General features: G+C 41.3%; 1 protein-coding gene across 1 annotated transcript; it reads right to left on the reverse strand.

The window, feature by feature from the left end:
- Positions 1-1,253: 1,253 nt before the first annotated feature.
- Positions 1,254-16,390, reverse strand: LOC139662323 (protein NLRC3-like). Its single transcript, XM_071540981.1, has 10 exons — positions 16,349-16,390; positions 15,906-16,055; positions 14,303-14,422; positions 12,555-12,784; positions 11,108-12,457; positions 10,540-11,005; positions 7,838-8,011; positions 6,303-6,476; positions 4,692-4,738; positions 1,254-3,655 (listed from the first exon to the last, which is right to left on the reverse strand). The coding sequence occupies exons 2-10, from the start codon at positions 16,034-16,036 to the stop codon at positions 3,105-3,107; spliced, it is 3,243 nt and encodes a 1,080-aa protein (XP_071397082.1). The 5' UTR covers positions 16,037-16,055; positions 16,349-16,390; the 3' UTR covers positions 1,254-3,104.
- Positions 16,391-17,276: the final 886 nt, after the last annotated feature.

Below are 17,276 nucleotides of genomic sequence, written 5' to 3' on the forward strand. Positions count from 1 at the left end.
TTAGGCTAGGATAGGTAGGTTAGGTAAGCTTGCTATGTCTTTTCAACATGCTATTTTGTACCTTGTGATTGATTGTTGATTAGTTAGATCTAGGTACGCTCATTTTCTGTAAAGTCCTTTGAAACATACATGTGATGAAGAGCTGTAGAAATAAACTTGACTTGAAGGCTTGGAGCAGACAGAACGGAAACAGAGCAGCACAACAGTCCACAGTATTGATGTATTCTATCATGGTAAAGGAAAAATAGATCTACTCTTTAATCAAATGATAGAATGAATTCAACTAAGAAAGAAGATAAAAAACTAAAAGTTCCTACAACTGCCAGTTTGGATTTTCACCAAAAGTCAATAATTTCTTCCATGCCACATTACCAACTTGTTTGATGTACACATTTTTATGACTGGACCTGAAATGGGACATGAGATATGCCCGTTCAAATTCAAGACACTTTTAAAAACCTCATGAAGTGGCATGGAGAGCGAGATTTGCTTCCATGTATTGATATGAAACTGATTATGATATTTCCGAATGAAACCGAAACTTAGGGTGGGAAGCATCAGTGGGAGGGACTTCTTTGAATATTGCGGAAGTTGGTGCGTCAATGTGGAACCCGCTCAGATCAAACATGGACAGCAGTCTGCACTCGGTTGTGGAAGAATATTCTGTGGAGGAATGGGTGCCCTCAAGGTGTGTTTACGTCTAGTTCCAGTGCTTGTTAAAAGCCTCTGGAACCTCAGTTTCACTGTAGTAGTGGTCTGTTGGTAAGTGATATAAAGCCACGTCCTCTGAGTGTAAGATTGCCTCTTGGATCTGATTGGGTAAACAAATGTGAGAAGCAGTGTCATGGCGATCATAGGTAAGGGTGGCGCAGGGTGCTGGAGTGTTCACTAGCCAGTGGTGGACAACAACCTCATGGACATGGACCTCTGCATGGGTGGTTGTGATCGGGTCAGGCTGTAGCTTCAGCTCAACATGAGATTTATCAGAGATGGCTTGGGTGCCACACAGATCATCAGTGTTGTCTCTCATAAATGGCTTTCTGGCACAGAGATAATGAATGTCTTTGGTGAGAACACACATGTGCAAGTTGGGTACAAGGTAAAGATCAGGGCTGTCAACCTGGTATGCCACAGCCTTGTTAATCTTAGCATGGGTATCACCTCGTCAGGAGCCAACATTTACGTTTTTCAGACTGTAAAAACTCTTGGAATCAAAAATGAGGAGACTCAACAAGAAAGCTACTTCTCTCTTCATTAATTTTATTTATATGGAAATATCAGCTCCAAAGGAGACAGAGACATGGTATATACTTGGAATATGAATAAAAAACATCAAGGATGACACAAGAATGCCCTAAGGCTTATTTCCATTGTGGTTCTTTGGTGTTCAAGAAGGAAAAAAGAAGAAAGGCATAGAAGAAAGAAATGTTCAGACAGTGGCAGGACAGAGAAATGGTATTCAGGCAGTACTATGCAATACACTTAATAATACAAACATTACTGTGTTTGCTATCATCCATGGCTTTCCACACTTGGTTATTTCATGAATTTATTTTGTTGTGCTTTTTTTTCTGTCTTTTGCGTTAGTAGTGTGTTGTTAATGAATGTGTGAATTACTCCTTTGGCCCCTCTGTGTAGACATGTCTGGAGCTCCACAAAAACTCAAGTACCTTCACAATACATTCATTACAATTTTAGATTATTTGAAGTCAACTTGATTTCAAACATGGGTTTCCCAGGCTCCCCGGGTGCTGCCCATGACTGATCTGTTTATTGAATAAACTGCTGATTGATGATTCTAATCGATTCCCAATACTGATTATGAGTATGACCCATAATCATAATATTCACACCTAGATAGCACACCCTTTGCCCACCATAAGGCAAGATCTACAACAATGTGCTCTTTTGTCTGTTTTTATTAATTTCCTCCACAATAAAGTCTTTCTTTACTGTCAAAATAATTTTACGCGGAATCTTTATCATGAACACCAACATCCATATTGACAAGGGGAGACAGAGAGTATTCTTCAGACTTTTTTTCACAGTGAGAACATTCAAACCTAACATTGATGTTAGGTCCTAATATTGTTTACTGGCCTATTCAAAAAAAGTAGTGTAGCATTTTGTTTCTAAAAATTAAGACCACATTTCCCATAAATCGTTGCTTCCTTTTGCAAATAAAATAAGAATAGTGCAGAAAGGATATAATAATATACAATATATACATAAACAATATGAATGTAAAATGATTAAAAAGTGTCTCAATGTCCAAAGTGTCTGAGTGGCTATGTGGCTGGGGCTGGTGGGAGATGGTCACAGCTGATGGTGCAGGGGTTGTGGATGATATCAAACAGTCCAATGGCCGCAGGCACAAAGGAACAGCTGAGGCTCTCTGTCTTGCAACATGGAGGAGGAGCCTGTGGCTGAAGCTGCTCCTCATCAGCCTGATACTGAAGCAGCACCTTCAACTTGGCATAACAGACACATGTGTAGGCAACAGCTAAGTAGAAATGTACAATATCTATGGAACTGTGTACAGGAAGATTTGATTCAAATTATTTGATTAAATTTGATTAAATAACTGGAGATTTCAAACTGTCCATTCATTCTTCACTTATCAATATCTATAGATAGATATATTGATATAGACATTGATAAACAGCCAGTCAGGAAAAAGGGAGGGTCATTAATGTCATCAAGAGGAAACTCTCCCGAGTCTGATGAGATATCCCTGATTTCAATGCGACTCGGATAAGCTGTCACACATCTCATTGCGGTTTCAGAACAACAGTCAAAAAACAGCCAATTAGAAGAGATGGAGGGGCTTAAATGACATCACCAATCGATAGGACACTCTCGAGTCTGATGAGCCATCAATCTCCTCAATATGGCCTCAGGATTGGTCTCCTGAATCAGACAAGCTGTCACTCATATCAGTGCCACTTGGGGATCAATAAGCAAAGGGGGAGGGGCTTAAATGACATTTTGACAACATTAAGATTTTCACACAAACATTTTTAGAACAATAATGTTCAACGTTTTCAGAAGCCGATCAAACTGACTATCAACCAAGCATTTGCTTAAGATGTTCCAAAATGCTTTCAATCCAGTGCCTGTTCCTGAGAAATTGGCACCAGAACCAGACCAGAACCAGGAGACCAGAACCAAAACCCAAACCCAGGGCAGAGGGGCTCAGTGAATGTGGAGCAGAAGGTGTGGAGGAGTTTCAGTTTGTCAGAAGAGACTTTGTAGAAGGACAGAGTCCCAGCAGACCAGTCCAGATACACTGCTACTCTGTTAGATCTAGAGGAACTGACAAAGGTGATGGTGGACTTCCCATTGTGTCTGGCAACGTAGCTGTAATCAGAGCACTCCAGAGTCCAGGACTGGTCATTGGATCCAAACAGAGACTCAATACCACTTCTTCTGACTCCTCTGTAAGTCACTGCTATAGAAACCCTTCCACTCCACTCTACCTCCCAGTAACATCGCCCAGTCAGACCCTCTCTACACAGAACCTGAACCTCGTTAAATCTCTCTGGGTGATGAGGATACAGCTGCTCCTCTCTCCCCACCATCACCTTTCTGTTGTCCTCAGACAGATCAAGATTTCTGTTTGCTGTGTTTGGATCCAGAGTGAGATGACAGGCATCTGATGGGGAGAAGAAGACACACAACAAATCAGAAATTAGCATTTACTAAGACTCACTTCATCACCTCTCAATCAGTGCTGCAGCACATCCAGTATGAAGGCTAGTAGCGACTTAAGCCCTGTTCAGAGCAGAAGCTGATCGGCTGTGTAGTGCAGCCCGCTTTCTTTCAATGCCCATGTTAATGGATTGGAGTGAACACACTAAGCTCACGGCTTATGGAGCTGCAGCGATAGTTGCAGTGTCCAGTCTATTTTCTCCACAGCTTGCAGATTTCACAGAAATACAGTGGAAACACACTGTACTGGAGATGGTCACTGTTGCATCAATACCACAGAAGCAGCTATATATTCAATTATCAACCTACTAATGTCTTTACTGTTGTAAATGTTTAAAATGTACATCAGTACATTTTAAAAGACAGAGAGTCACTGTGGGATGATTTGAAATATCACATGCCAAATGAACATGGGGTCTGCTGTTGAATTATAACTACCATAAGATTAGATGTTAAGTAAATATTTGGGTTAGAGAGAGAGATAGATCGATAGATAGACGATGAATAGATAGATGATGGATAGATAGATAGATAGCTAGATGTAAAGTTCCTACATGCAAGTCACGACACTACAAAAAAAAATCCTAACCAAATCCACATGACTGCTTTGATGCTGACAGAGTCTGTGTAGAAAATGAAGATGGATGATATAAAATGAATCACTGAAGTGGATAAATACAGGAAGCTGTATGGCTGTCAGCATTGTTTCTATAATGACAACATTAAAAAAGATGGAGCACAATGTCAATCCAGCCTGTTTTAATGGGACATTTCTCCTCTGTGTAGAGAATTGTACTCAGTGAGGCTGCTGGATGGTGTGGAAATCTGGTCTGAACAACACTTAGACAGGTATAGGAACACAGATTAATCTCTGTGTGTGTGTGTGTGTGTGTGTGTGTGTGTGTGTGTTTCTGTGCACGTGTAAGAGAGTGAGATACAGAGAGCTATCAGCTGTGTGCTCATACTGTCTCAGTACTCACATCCTCTAAGGCTGTCAGCCGTAATCCAGTCTTCTCCATCGTCCACCCTGTAGGGATGAACACAACAACAGTCAACTCAAACAAATCATCATAACATTTGGTTTTGGTTTGGCTTTTGGTTGATCTCAATGACTGTTCTCTCTCTCTCTCCATCATGGAGGGGTTGAACTTCATTCAGCACCAAAAGCACTTAATTAAACTCCATGGTGCACCTAAAATTAACATAATCCCACGGCATTCTATCATGACGAATTCAAGCTGTTATTTCATAATTTAAAAGTGTCTCTGTAGAAGTTCCTGTGTGTGACGGAGTGATGGTACCAGGGCCGGCTCTAATTTGCTGGAGGCCCTAGGCAAAATGTTCTGTGAAGGCCCCCTTTTGAGACAAAGTCTACCCACCATCAAGCAATAAAGACAGTGTCAGGGATCTGAGAATACTCGAACGCAGACACAGGTGAAGGCAGGAAAACAGTTCAAGTGGGTTTTAATCAGGCAGTCTCATAGTCAAACAGGCAGGAGGTCAAAACCAGAAAAGGCAAAACTTAGGCAAAGGTATCAAAATGACTGGCAGAGAAACCAGGTCAAAAACTGGCAGGATCAAAACCAGGATAGAAAATCAACAGGCAGGGAGAAAAAGAGCTGGAACAGACTAGGGAAACCACTAGACGATCTGGCAGAGAACAGAATGGACTGGTAAATATACACTAAGGGGGTAACGAGGGAATGAGGAGCAGCTGGGAAGGGCGGAGACAGGTGACAGGTGATGCAGGAGGCGGGAAGGTGAGTAGGTAGACATGAACAACCGGAGCATGAACTAGAACTGGACTGGATCTGAAAGACGAACATAAACACAGAACAGACAAGATGGAACAGGGAGTGGAAAACAAGACCAAGACAGACAACACAGAGAGAAGGAAGGAGAGAGAGAGAGAGAGAGAGAGAGAGAGAGAGAGAGAGAGAGAGAGAGAGGGAGGGAGAGAGAGAGAGAGAGAAAGAGAGAGAGAAAGAGAGAGAGGGAAGGAAGGAGAGAGAGAGGGAAGAGAGAGAGAGAGAGAGAGAGAGAGAGAGAGAGAGAGCTCAAAGAGATGATCAGCAGGTCAAGAGTTGGTTCTGGCTGAGGTCGTGACACTGAGTAAAAATGTAGTGTTTAAAGAATTGTATTTTTGTTACCTGTTATAAGATACAGCACATGAATATCAAAATAAAATGTAATAAATACAAAGGTGAATGTGTCTCTCTCTTGTGTGGACATGAGCTTAAAATGAGGATTTTCATGAGGCCTCAGCCAATAAGATCCATCTCTTGCTGGGGGAGGGGGGGGCTCCCTCGAATCAGTGCTTTTGATCACTGATACATAATGTATCCAGTTAGAATGGTGACACATTTATTTATTTTCAAAAGTAGAAAAAAAAAATGAATGGATGTGTAAGGCTCTAGGCATTTGCCTATTCAGCCTACAATCCTTTTGAACAGCCATCGATATGGTTATATATTTACCAGGAAACCCTGGATCCTTGGTTTGATGCTAACTGTGTTTAGCACAATGCTGCTACTAACTGAGACCGACCAATGGACCTTGTCAACATGAACTGACTCCAACCCTCTACTGACCTCAGAGTCTCCAGTCTACAGTCTGGACTCTCCAGAAGATCAGACAGCAGCTTCACTCCTGGATCCTGCAGCTTGTTGTCAGTCAGGTCCAGCTCTCTCAGATGGGAGGGGTTGGACTTCAGAGCTGAGGCCAGAGAAGCACAGCAGCTCCATGACAAGCTGCAGGACCTCAATCTGAATAAAGAATAAAACATGCAGCTATAAAATAAAATATTTCTGGATAGAAATCCTGCTTGAAACCATCCACTGTTTCATTATCCCATCAGAGCTGTGGAGGCTTTAAATGTAAAATATTCTAAAATTTCGTGCTCAACTCAAACACCTGAACCCAACAGGGTGCCAGGTTCAAAAGCACCAGTTAATATTAATGACAACATGATACTGAGTGAATTGTGGTGTTTAGGTTTTTCATTGTTATATTAAGGTTTTAAATATGTAGGTCAACATGGCTATACCATGATCAATGAACTTTATCATTATACTAATGAATAGGCTTCACCATTAAAGTGGATACAGAAAACTTTTCATCTTTCCCCCCGTTGTCCCCCCTAGTGTTTCCAGGTGGTTTTGTTGTTGTTTGCTCTGCTGTCTCAAAGTCAACCAGATCTCTTTCTGTTAGAGTCTAGCTCTGTGCAACAGAACAAACCATCTGTCTGCTTATCAACTCTTTGATCAAAACACAATATAGTAACTTTCACCACTGCTCATTTTAGAAAGGCCACTGCAAGAAAACCTGTTCTTTGTTTAGATTATCAAACGGACAATGGACCATTTGTTTGTTTCTGGCTGCTAGCGTTAGCGTTAGCTATTGTAGCTAGCGTTAGCAACATGGCTATCGTTGCTAATGCTAGCTAACGCTGGCAGCCAGAAACAAACATAGATAGATGTTTGTTTCTTTTGTTCCAGAAACAAACACAGATGTTTGTTCTGGCTGGCCCTGGCTTCCTTGTAGCTCCTGGTTCATTTTCTGGCTGTTAGCGGTAGCGTCAGCAACATGGCTAAAGCTACCGCCAGCAGCCTGCTACTGTCCAAAGCAAGAAACAACCGTAAGAATCCCAATTTGAACTAGAAACCACGATCTCAGTGCTATGATAAAGCCAGAGTAAACATCCGGTAGTATTAATAAGTAGGCAGGTTGTGTGTTTTCCCCGGTAGCTACCGATAGCTACCGGGGAAAACCTCTTCTATTCCTCTGTTGGTTGCGCAGTGGATGACTCACTTCCTTTGTGCCGTAAGTCGAGCCTTCATTCTCCTGGAGATCGAACCCGGTGGCAGACAGAGCTGCATAGTGAAAGCGAAGCTTATAGGAAACCAATCTAAACGCAGATGATGTCATTATTCTATAGACATTACACTGTGCAATCAACATTTACTTCATAATGAGAAGTTAAAGCTAAAAAGTTGTCTATAGGGTCTTTAAGCTAGACAGTATGGATGACAATAATATCAGCCTTTTACAGATGTCTTCAAATTAAGTGTCACCACAATATTTATATAATATTCAGTCAACACAGAAATAAATGATGCTGTCTGACCTCAGAGTCTCCAGTCTACAGTGTGGACTCTCCAGTCCAGCAGACAGCAGCTTCACTCCTGAATCCTGCAGGTAGTTTTGACTCAGGTCCAGCTCTCTCAGATGGGAGGGGTTGGACTTCAGAGCTGAGACCAGGACTTCACACTGAGTCTCTGAGAGTCCACAGTCAGACAGTCTGTAATTACAGATTTAATATAAATTCAGTGATTATCAAACCAGAGACACAACATACCAATCACTATTTATACTGAATGATAATAATAATAATAATAATTATTATTATATTAATAACAACAATAATAATGAAGAAGGAGTAAATGTTCAAAAAAGGTCTCAATATATAATATATGCAGAAACCTAGTAAATGTGCTCAGTAGAGCACAGATCTCCTCCATGTGTGAAAACTCCATGCAAGTCAATGGACCACAACTCAACTTCTCACTCTAAATATAAAGTCAATACATTTTTTACACAAGAGGTTTTAGTCTCAGTAGCTAATTTCACTTCTTCTAATGTCTCTCTTATGGAGATTTTCAAAATAATTGTGTCATTAACAGACATAACAGTTATAAAGCTGGGTTGTTTTCCGAGTGATTGACAGGTCGTTTGTCCAGTGATTGACAGGTCGCCGATTACGGACAAATAGCAAGCAGCGCTGCGGGCAACCCCTGGCTTCACTCTGGCTGCTCTGGCTCCAACAACTGTCAACATGGTGCCGTTCGTAAGCCAGAACAAAACGGTCTTTCAGAAACCTGTGGGTAACGTCACTACGTACATCATTTTTTTACAGTCTATGGTGACAACATCCCGCAAGGAAGTCATGCACCTTTTGGTGACAGGCCACGCCCACCACCAGGCCCCCTTTTGGCCAATGAAAAGTTAATCAGTTCTTCCTTGGCCCATAACCAACCTTCATACCAAGTTTTGTGCAAATCCGTGCCCAACTTCTAGAGATATCCTGCTAACAGGCGAACAGACATACACACAGACGCAGGTGAAAACATTACCATGGTGGAGGTATCGAGGAAAATAATGCATAAATTCGACTGAAAAGAAAAATTACATAACAGCAATTCTGCCCCGACTCCTCAGTGTCACTTTCTATGGACTGAGTATTTTAGTTATAGTGACCCCTACTGGTGCAGTTCCCTGTGCTGTTGACCCTCTCATTGGTTATGTCCACCGTTTTTGTTGAGGGGAAAGCAAGCAACAAGATATTCACTCTCGTTTACTCTTTATTTGCCCTTGCTGAAGCATTATCCATGAGAGTCTTGTTTACAAGAACAATGTACCAATTTTGTAAGCATTATTTTGTGAGGATGTACATTTTATGATTTATTTTTATTGGATATAACCTTTTAGGTTACAGCCAAAACAAAGAATTCTTCTTGTACTGTACTGACATATTGCTGACATATAGATAAGATATCTCAAGGAAGTATCTGAATCTGTCCATATCAATAGCTTGTTAACAATTGGTACTGTCCCCATGTTAAGCATGCTATTGTTCAACCACTTCCTAAGAAGCCTTCTCTAGATCCTAACTCCCTGAACAAATACAGACCAATTTCCAAACTCCCTTTTTTATCCAAGGTTTTGAAAAAAAAAAAACAGTGGCCGGCCAGTCTGGTTTTAGAGCTCTCAGGGAAATCCTCAGTTTTAGTTCTTTTAGAGGTTGGTGCTGTATTCGATACTGTCGATCGCTATATTCTGCTTGATTGTCTTAAACACTGTATTGGCATCTCTGGTAATGTTTTTAATTGTTTTTACTCCTACCTGCAAGATAGGACTTTTAGTGTTGCCATTGGTGACATTAGGTCTGTGCAAAGATGACCTGTGCGGTACCCCAGGGGTCTGTCCACAGGCCAATTTTATTTTCCATCTATATGCTACCACTGGGGTATATAATTCACCAGCATAATATCAGTTTCCATTGTTATGCAGATGACACAGCTGTACCTCTAGATACACTCCATGACGGCCTTCTAGACTTTCAAAGTGCACAAGAATTGACAGATTAATATTAACGACCCTCTGTTCCGATCGGCTAACCGTTTCCAGAGTGAAACATGAGACTCCGCGGCCCGGCGGCTACAGGTAGGGAAAACTCTCCGCTAATAAACAATGACAACCGCTCAACTGCTTTGAAAAAAACACTTTGTTAGTCTATTATTTCTTACAAAAATGATAATGAGCGAACCTTTGTGACGCCACAAAGTTACGGAAGTCCAAACGGCTCGTTTAGAGGCTCGCTTTTCTAATATGGATTGTGTGGATTTAGTTGGTGACCGTGCCACACATCCAACTCCTTTATAATCAAAGAGGCAAGGGAAATCCTGTTTTACACAGTATGGGACCTTAAACACTTAACTATAAAGTCACAGCAATTATTACAGCTAAACAGAATAACTGCGTTCACCGCCATGATAACTGTAAAAACAGCCAACTAAAAACTAGAAGTGGGTAGAAGTGTACCTTTGCTCTCACAGCATTTACAACAATTCAAGAACATTTTTGGCCAATCACAACTGAGTTGTAATCTTTGGAATAAACTTGGAGTACCACTGCTATGTAGAATAACATTTTATAGTCTGCCTGTTTGAGGAACTATGTATTTTCATTGTAATTCTGATGGCTTATGATGTCAGGTATGAAGGTATTTCTACACTGTTTTATACTATTGATATTCACATCAGGACTAACCGAGCCTTCCTGCAGTTCCTCACAGCTGGGATCAGTCTCCGTCTTCCCTCCACAGATGCATTGTACTCCTTCAGGTCCAACACATCCAGAACCTCCTCTGACATCTGCAGCATGTAAGCCAGAGCAGAGCAGTGGATCTCAGAGAGTTCCTTCTCTGATCTGTTCTCTGACTTCAGGAACTCTTGGATCTCCTGATGTACTGACTGGTCGTTCATCTCCATCAGACAGTGGAAGATGTTGATGCTTCTGTCAGGAGAGAAATTGTAGGTGTTCATCTCCTTCAGGTTGCTGATGGCTGTCTGGATGCTTTCTGGACTGCTCTCTGTCTGACCCAGCAGGCCTCCTAAGAGACTCTGGTTGGACTCCAGTGAGAGACCATGAAGGAAGCGGACAAAGAGGTCCAGGTGGCCATTTTTACTGTCCAAGGCTTTGAACATTGCTGTCTTCAGGAAGGCATCCAGGGATTGTTCACTTCTGCCATAACTACCCCAGTCTTTTCCCAGGAATGTGTCCAGTACTTTTGTGTTTGCGCATTTATCAAAGACACCATCATGAAAATAATTATCATCATCGTCCGGGGATGATTCACTGTCGTCACAGTCCGAGTCTTCAATTAATGTCTTCAGTACCCACTTATCCCTGTTTGTGTAACAGTGGAACATGTAGACTGCAGCGAGAAACTCCTGAATGCTCAGATGAACAAAGCAGTAGACCGTTCTCTGGAAGAGCACACACTCTCTTTTGAAGATCTCTGTGCACACTCCTGAGAACACCAAGGCCTCTCTGACATCAAGACCACACTCCTCCAGGTCTTCTTGGTAGAACATGAGGTTGCCTTTCTCCAGATGTTCAAACGCCAGCCTCCCCAGCTTCAGAAGAACTTCCCTATCAGTCTCCATCAGCTGCTGTTGACTCATCTCATGTTTCTCATCATACTTCTGCTTCTTCCTCTTTGTCTGAACCAGCAGGAAGTGTGAGTACATCTCAGTCAGGGTCTTGGGCAGCTCTCCTCTCTGGTCTGTAGTCAACATGTGCTCCAGAACTGTAGCAGTGATCCAACAGAAGACTGGGATTTGGCACATGATGTGGAGGCTCCTGGATGCCTTGATGTGTGAGATGATTCTGCTGGACAGCTCCTCATCACTGGATCTCCTCCTGAAGTACTCCTCCTTCTGGGGGTCAGTGAACCCTCGTACTTCTGTTACCCTGCCAACACATGTAGGAGGGATCTGATTGGCTGCTGCAGGTCGGGAAGTTATCCAGAGGAGAGCCGAGGGAAGCAGATTCCCCTTGATGAGATTTGTCAACAGCACGTCTACTGATGATGTCTGTGTGACATCAGACACAACCTCATTGTTCTGGAAATCCAATAAAAGTCTGCTTTCATCCAGGCCGTCAAAGATGAACACAACTTTACAGACAGAGAGCTTCTCTGCTGTGACCGTCTGTAATGTTGGATGGAAAACATGGAGCAGCATGAGAAGACTGTACTGCTCATCTTTGATCAAGTTCAGCTCCCGGAACGAAAGCAGAGTCACAAGACTGACATCTTGATTTTCCAAGCCCTCTGCCCAGTCCAGAGTGAACTTCTGCACTGAGAAGGTTTTTCCAATGCCAGCAACGCCCTTCGTCAGAACTACTCTGATGTGTGACTCTTGGTCAGGTAAGGGTTTAAAGATGTCATGGCACTTGATTGGAATGTCATGGAGGGTCTTCATCTTGGATGCTGTCTCCAGCTGCCACACCTCATGTTGGGTATTAACCTCTTCAGTCTGTCCCTCTGTGATGTAGAGCTCAGTGTAGATCCTGTTGAGGGGGGTTCCAGTTCCTGCTTCAGCAGTTCCTTCTATCACAAATTCACATCTCCTTCTCACACTGATCTTATGCTCGTCTAAAACCTCCAGCAGACCACTGTCCACTGGAAGAGAAGAAAGAATGAGCAAGTGTTTAATAAATATGCTATTGTTTCCTGGTTTTAGAAATGGTGACAACAGTAGACAGACCCCCAGTCTTACTTTGTGCGATGCTGGTTTGACTGGGTCTCTGCAGTCCAGGTCTTGTTCTGGATCTTTCTCCACACCGGGGACAGGCAGAGTCTCCTGATGAACCAGACTGGTCCCAGTATGAGGTGATGCACTGTCTGCAGAACCAGTGTGCACAGCTGGTAGAGACTGGATCCCTCAGGACCTCCTGACACAATGCACACCAGGACAGCTGCTCCTTCACAACACCATGACTCCTCTTCCTCTTTCTGTGGAGATGAAGAGAATTAATTGTGTCTCATTGTCAAATGTTAACTAAAAATCTGTTGTTGAAATAGTAAACTAAATATTTGGCAATATTTTCTAGATAGCACCATGCTGCCACAACAATGTAAAGTTTATTTTCACATTTCTATCTCTCACCATAGTTGTAGTTTAATCAATCAACACTGCGCCAAGTTACCCATCATGGATAAATGTCATGGTTGAATGCAACATTACAGCATTTTTTCTGATTTATTTCATATTGATATATGGTGTATACATAAATATAGATATACATACAGTATATACAGTATATGCAGAATGCTACGCTCAATAAAAATGTAGTCCTATCAACTTTACTGACACTTGTTAAACAGCACAGACATTGCCTGGCAGTCATTGGTAAATAAATAAGTTCCATCGTTGATAACCTCTGACTACAGATGGTGTTAGCAGGGCACAGACATTGATCACAGCAGTTAAACATAGCTGTGTTTGAAAATATTGTAAAAAGATATGATGGTAGAGTTAAAATATGGGGTGCCAAAAAAATAGATATGTTTTCAGTTGCAAATTTTCCATTGAAGTTAAATATTAGGGATGCACATTTTTAAAAAACGTCTTGATCGATTTTCACTCAAGTTAACAATCAAATCAGACACCATCCCCCCAGAATGGAGGCTGTAATCATAAGGCACAAAATATTCTCATATTATAAACACAGAGGTACGGAGAGATCGCGAGTTCTCGTTGATCTGGTCTAGCGGCTCATGTCCGCTCCTTCCAGCTCGTGCTCCACTTCAGACGAGCTGCAGGCTAACCTGAACGCAGCTTTGAGCTCAGCGGCTACAGTGAAGATTTTGGCTAAAAAAAGGTGTAAATGACGTCTTTTAAGGTCAACTTGGGATCTCAGGGCTTCCGGAGACTTGGATTACTTGGTTTTTTTTTATGTTTTAAGACAAGTCCCCAGCAGCTTCTGTTGTTTAGGAGAATGCTGCAACACTGTTTTGCTGTGAAGCTCCAGGACTGTTCTGTGGACTAAGAAACTTCACCTGACTTTCCATCAGCATGGGGGTGAGGAGATAATGACTGAATTTTCATTTTTGAGTGAACTATTCCTTTAATGTTGCTTTATTATCCAATTTTTTAAAATTAGGATTTTTTGTATTATGAATGGTGCAACACTTGTGTTGTACATTCATGAAAAGCATCAGGCACCAAGCGCCTTCAACCACATTCCCATCCTGTAATCTCCCCGCTCATTCATCTTCCCTAAACATCCAATTACATTACAAGGTGTAAGAATACTGCTTCTTTTTCAAACTGGTGGACTTTATTAAATCCCAAAAGGTAACAAAACAACTGAAGAGAAATTACAGATTTCAGTTTAGCTCTACAATCCTCTGTGTAATGTAACAATACAGTGAAGCAAATCTAACTGATAGAGCAGCGTTTTGCCTTCTTCCTCATTTAATCAGGTTCCATCAGGTAGGTTTACAGTATAACAGTCCTCTTACTTTGTGTCTGAAGGTCCAGGTTCATTACTGAAGTCTGGAGGTTCTCCTTTGGACAGGTCAGTCTTCATAGACACACAGCTGGGTGCTGGAGACTCTGCTCTCTGCCTGGGGTACTGACCTCTGGAAACAGAAATGTTTTATACATATCATTAGTTCTAGACTTCCCTATACAATCAATCATTGAAAATATTAGATAAAAAAAACTATAATATGGCATCACTGCCATATCTTGAAAAAGTACAACCTACTTACACTGAACAAAAATATAAACGCAACACTTGTGGTTTTGCTCCCATTTTTCATGAGTTGAAATAAAAGATCTAAGACTTTTTCTATGCACACAAAAGGCTTATTTCTCTCAAATTTTGTTCACAAATTTGTTTAAATCCGTGTTAGTGAGCACTTCTCCTCTGCCAAGAGAATCCATCCACCTGACAGGTGTGGCATCAACATGCTGATTAAACAGCTGATTATTGCACAGGTGCCTTGGGCTGCTCACAGTAAAAGGCTCTAAAATGTGCAGTTTTATCTTGAAAAAAGACATTTATTAGGCACTGAACTATGGATCTCACATGACTAGGGCTACAGATTTGCATTTTTTGAAAACCAGTCAGTATCTGGTGTGAGCACCGTTTGCCTCATGCAGGAAGTGGAACAGGCTGTCGTACAGCCGATCCAGAGCGTCCCACACAGGCTCAGTGGGACATGTGACATGTCTGGTGAGTATGAGGCCATGAAGAACTGGGATGTTTTCAGCTTCCAGGAATCGTGTTCAGATCCTTGCAGCATGGGGCCGAGCATCATCCTGCTGCAACATGAGCTCTGGACGTTCCTGCAGTCAAAACCTGTGACATCTGTGGCTTTGTGTTGTGTGATAAAAACTCATTTTAGAGCCTTTTACTGTGAGCAGCCCAAGACTCACCTGTGCAATAATCAGCTGTTTAATCAGCATGTTGATGCCACACCTGTCAGGTGGATGGATTCTCTTGGCAGAGGAGAAGTGCTCACTAACACGGATTTAAACAAATTTGTGAACAAAATTTGAGAGAAATAAGCCTTTTGTGTGCATAGAAAAAGTCTTAGATCTTTTATTTCAACTCATGAAAAATGGGAGCAAAACCAAAAGTGTTGCGTTTATATTTTTGTTCAGTATAGTTTTGAGAGTTTTATTCAGTTTTCCTATCATAAACTTGTTCTCAAATGCTTAAATAAATTGGTTCCAGAGAAACTAAGTAGATGTATTAGTAGACAAGAGGGCAATTGAGTCACCAGAAGTGTAACTGAGGGCAACTGCAGAGAGCCACACAGTAGGACTGCTTTTGCACAATCAGCATTCTCTGGAACTCTGGAATGAATTTATTGATATTTTTAAGATTAATTGATTACAGCATAAAACACCAATTAATTAGATTATAAATGCATTTCTAAATCTCTTGTTGTGTCGTGAGATTATGTGTAAACATTTATCAATTAAAGTTAGAATTAGGCCAAGTTTAATTAAACAAGTGAGTTTTATTTGATTAATAAAATGTCTGTAGGGTTTAAAAAAATATTTCCTCATTCAGTCACATCAGGTAGGCTTCCAGTATAACAGTCCTCTTACTTTGTGTCTGAAGGTCCAGGTTCATTACTGAAGACTAGAGGTTTGTTTTTAGACCGGTCAGTCTTCATAGACAGACAGCTGGGTGCTGGAGACTCTGCTCTGCCCTCCTCTTCCTCCACACAAACACTCATCTTCTGGACTTCAGTCAGTCTGAGAGGTGAAACAGAAACAGACACACACACACACACACACACACACACACACACACACACACACACACACACACACACACTGTACAAGGAACCCAGCCAGCACTAAACACTAAGTCTGTCTAATTAAAAACAGTGTGTGTTAAACAGCCAATCAGGACTTTGTATCCACAGATGAATCAGTGATAAACTGTTCAGTTCATTCTGACTCTTATTCCCTCTACAGTCCACAGGGAGACAACTGACTCAGAGACTTTTACAGTAAAATAATAATAATGTTGTGATAACACTCACCCTGCCTCAGCCTTCTGTTTTCCTCCTCCTGCTCTGCTCTGTGTCTCAAAATGGAGTCTGAACTAACTGCTTCATACTTTCACTTTCACTGTTCCCTCCCTGTTCTCATGACCCTGGATCACATGATCAGTGTTGCTCTTCCCCTCTCCATTTCCTGGAAATTACTTCTAATTTGGCTGAAGTGTGTGTGTGTGTGTGTGTGAGTGAGTGTGTGTGTGTGTGTGTGTGTGTGTGTGTGTGTGTGTGTGTGTGTGTGTGTGTGAGTGTGTGTGTGTGTGTGTGTGCAGATCAGCTTTTTCTTGAGATTTGTTTAGAAGACACAAATCTCAAGAATTGAATGTATTGAATACGGATTGAAAAATGCAAATTACTGATCCTTTTTTTTAATTAAAGCTTTACACATCATCTTTGGAACGGCAGTAAATGTAGAGAGTTTGTACAAATATAAATATATTCAGCCCTCCTTCCTCCAACCTAAACAAGCTGAACACAAACACTCAAAGTGATACTGGGGTAGGACAATAAAAAAAAAGTTAAACAATAAATATAAAGAAAGTTAATAATTCTAAATAATAATAATTAAAAATTCTCTCATTTCTTGAATTCATGGTGGTTTCAGTAATCCCATGGTAACTGAGGGCCTAAGTAATCTTAATGACTTAATGACTAATGTAATCTGTATGACTTTCAGATAGGACAGAAGGAGGAAGGAGACTGTCAGTGACTGTCAACTGACAGCACAGTGGGTCAGTGGACCAGCAGCAGCTTTAAGTCTGTTGTCTTGGGAAATCCATTGCAAATAAGTGGAAAATCTTAAAATAATCTTTTTATTATTTATTTTATATATTTTATTTTGCGGTTTAACAATAGACATACAGACGTGTAAGAAAAGAAAAAAGACATGACAGGACAAGAAAAAAATAAATAT

Source organism: Centroberyx affinis, unplaced genomic scaffold, assembly GCF_046629955.1.
Source record: "Centroberyx affinis isolate AG114_WGS23_722 - 3 ecotype Tasmania unplaced genomic scaffold, CSIRO-AGI_Caff_v1 ptg003759l_1, whole genome shotgun sequence".
Taxonomy (NCBI): Eukaryota; Metazoa; Chordata; class Actinopteri; order Beryciformes; family Berycidae; genus Centroberyx; species Centroberyx affinis.

Coding starts and splice junctions, on each gene's coding strand:
- LOC139662323 (XM_071540981.1), bottom strand. CDS start 16,036: ATGAGTGTTTGTGTGGAGGAAGAGGAGGGCAGAGCAGAGTCTCCAGCA. Junction 12,785..14,302: donor CCTGGACCTTCAGACACAAA/GTAAGAGGACTG, acceptor CCACAGAAAGAG/GAAGAGGAGTCATGGTGTTG. Junction 11,006..11,107: donor TGAATCATCCCCGGACGATG/ATGATAATTATT, acceptor GCAGAAGTGAAC/AATCCCTGGATGCCTTCCTG.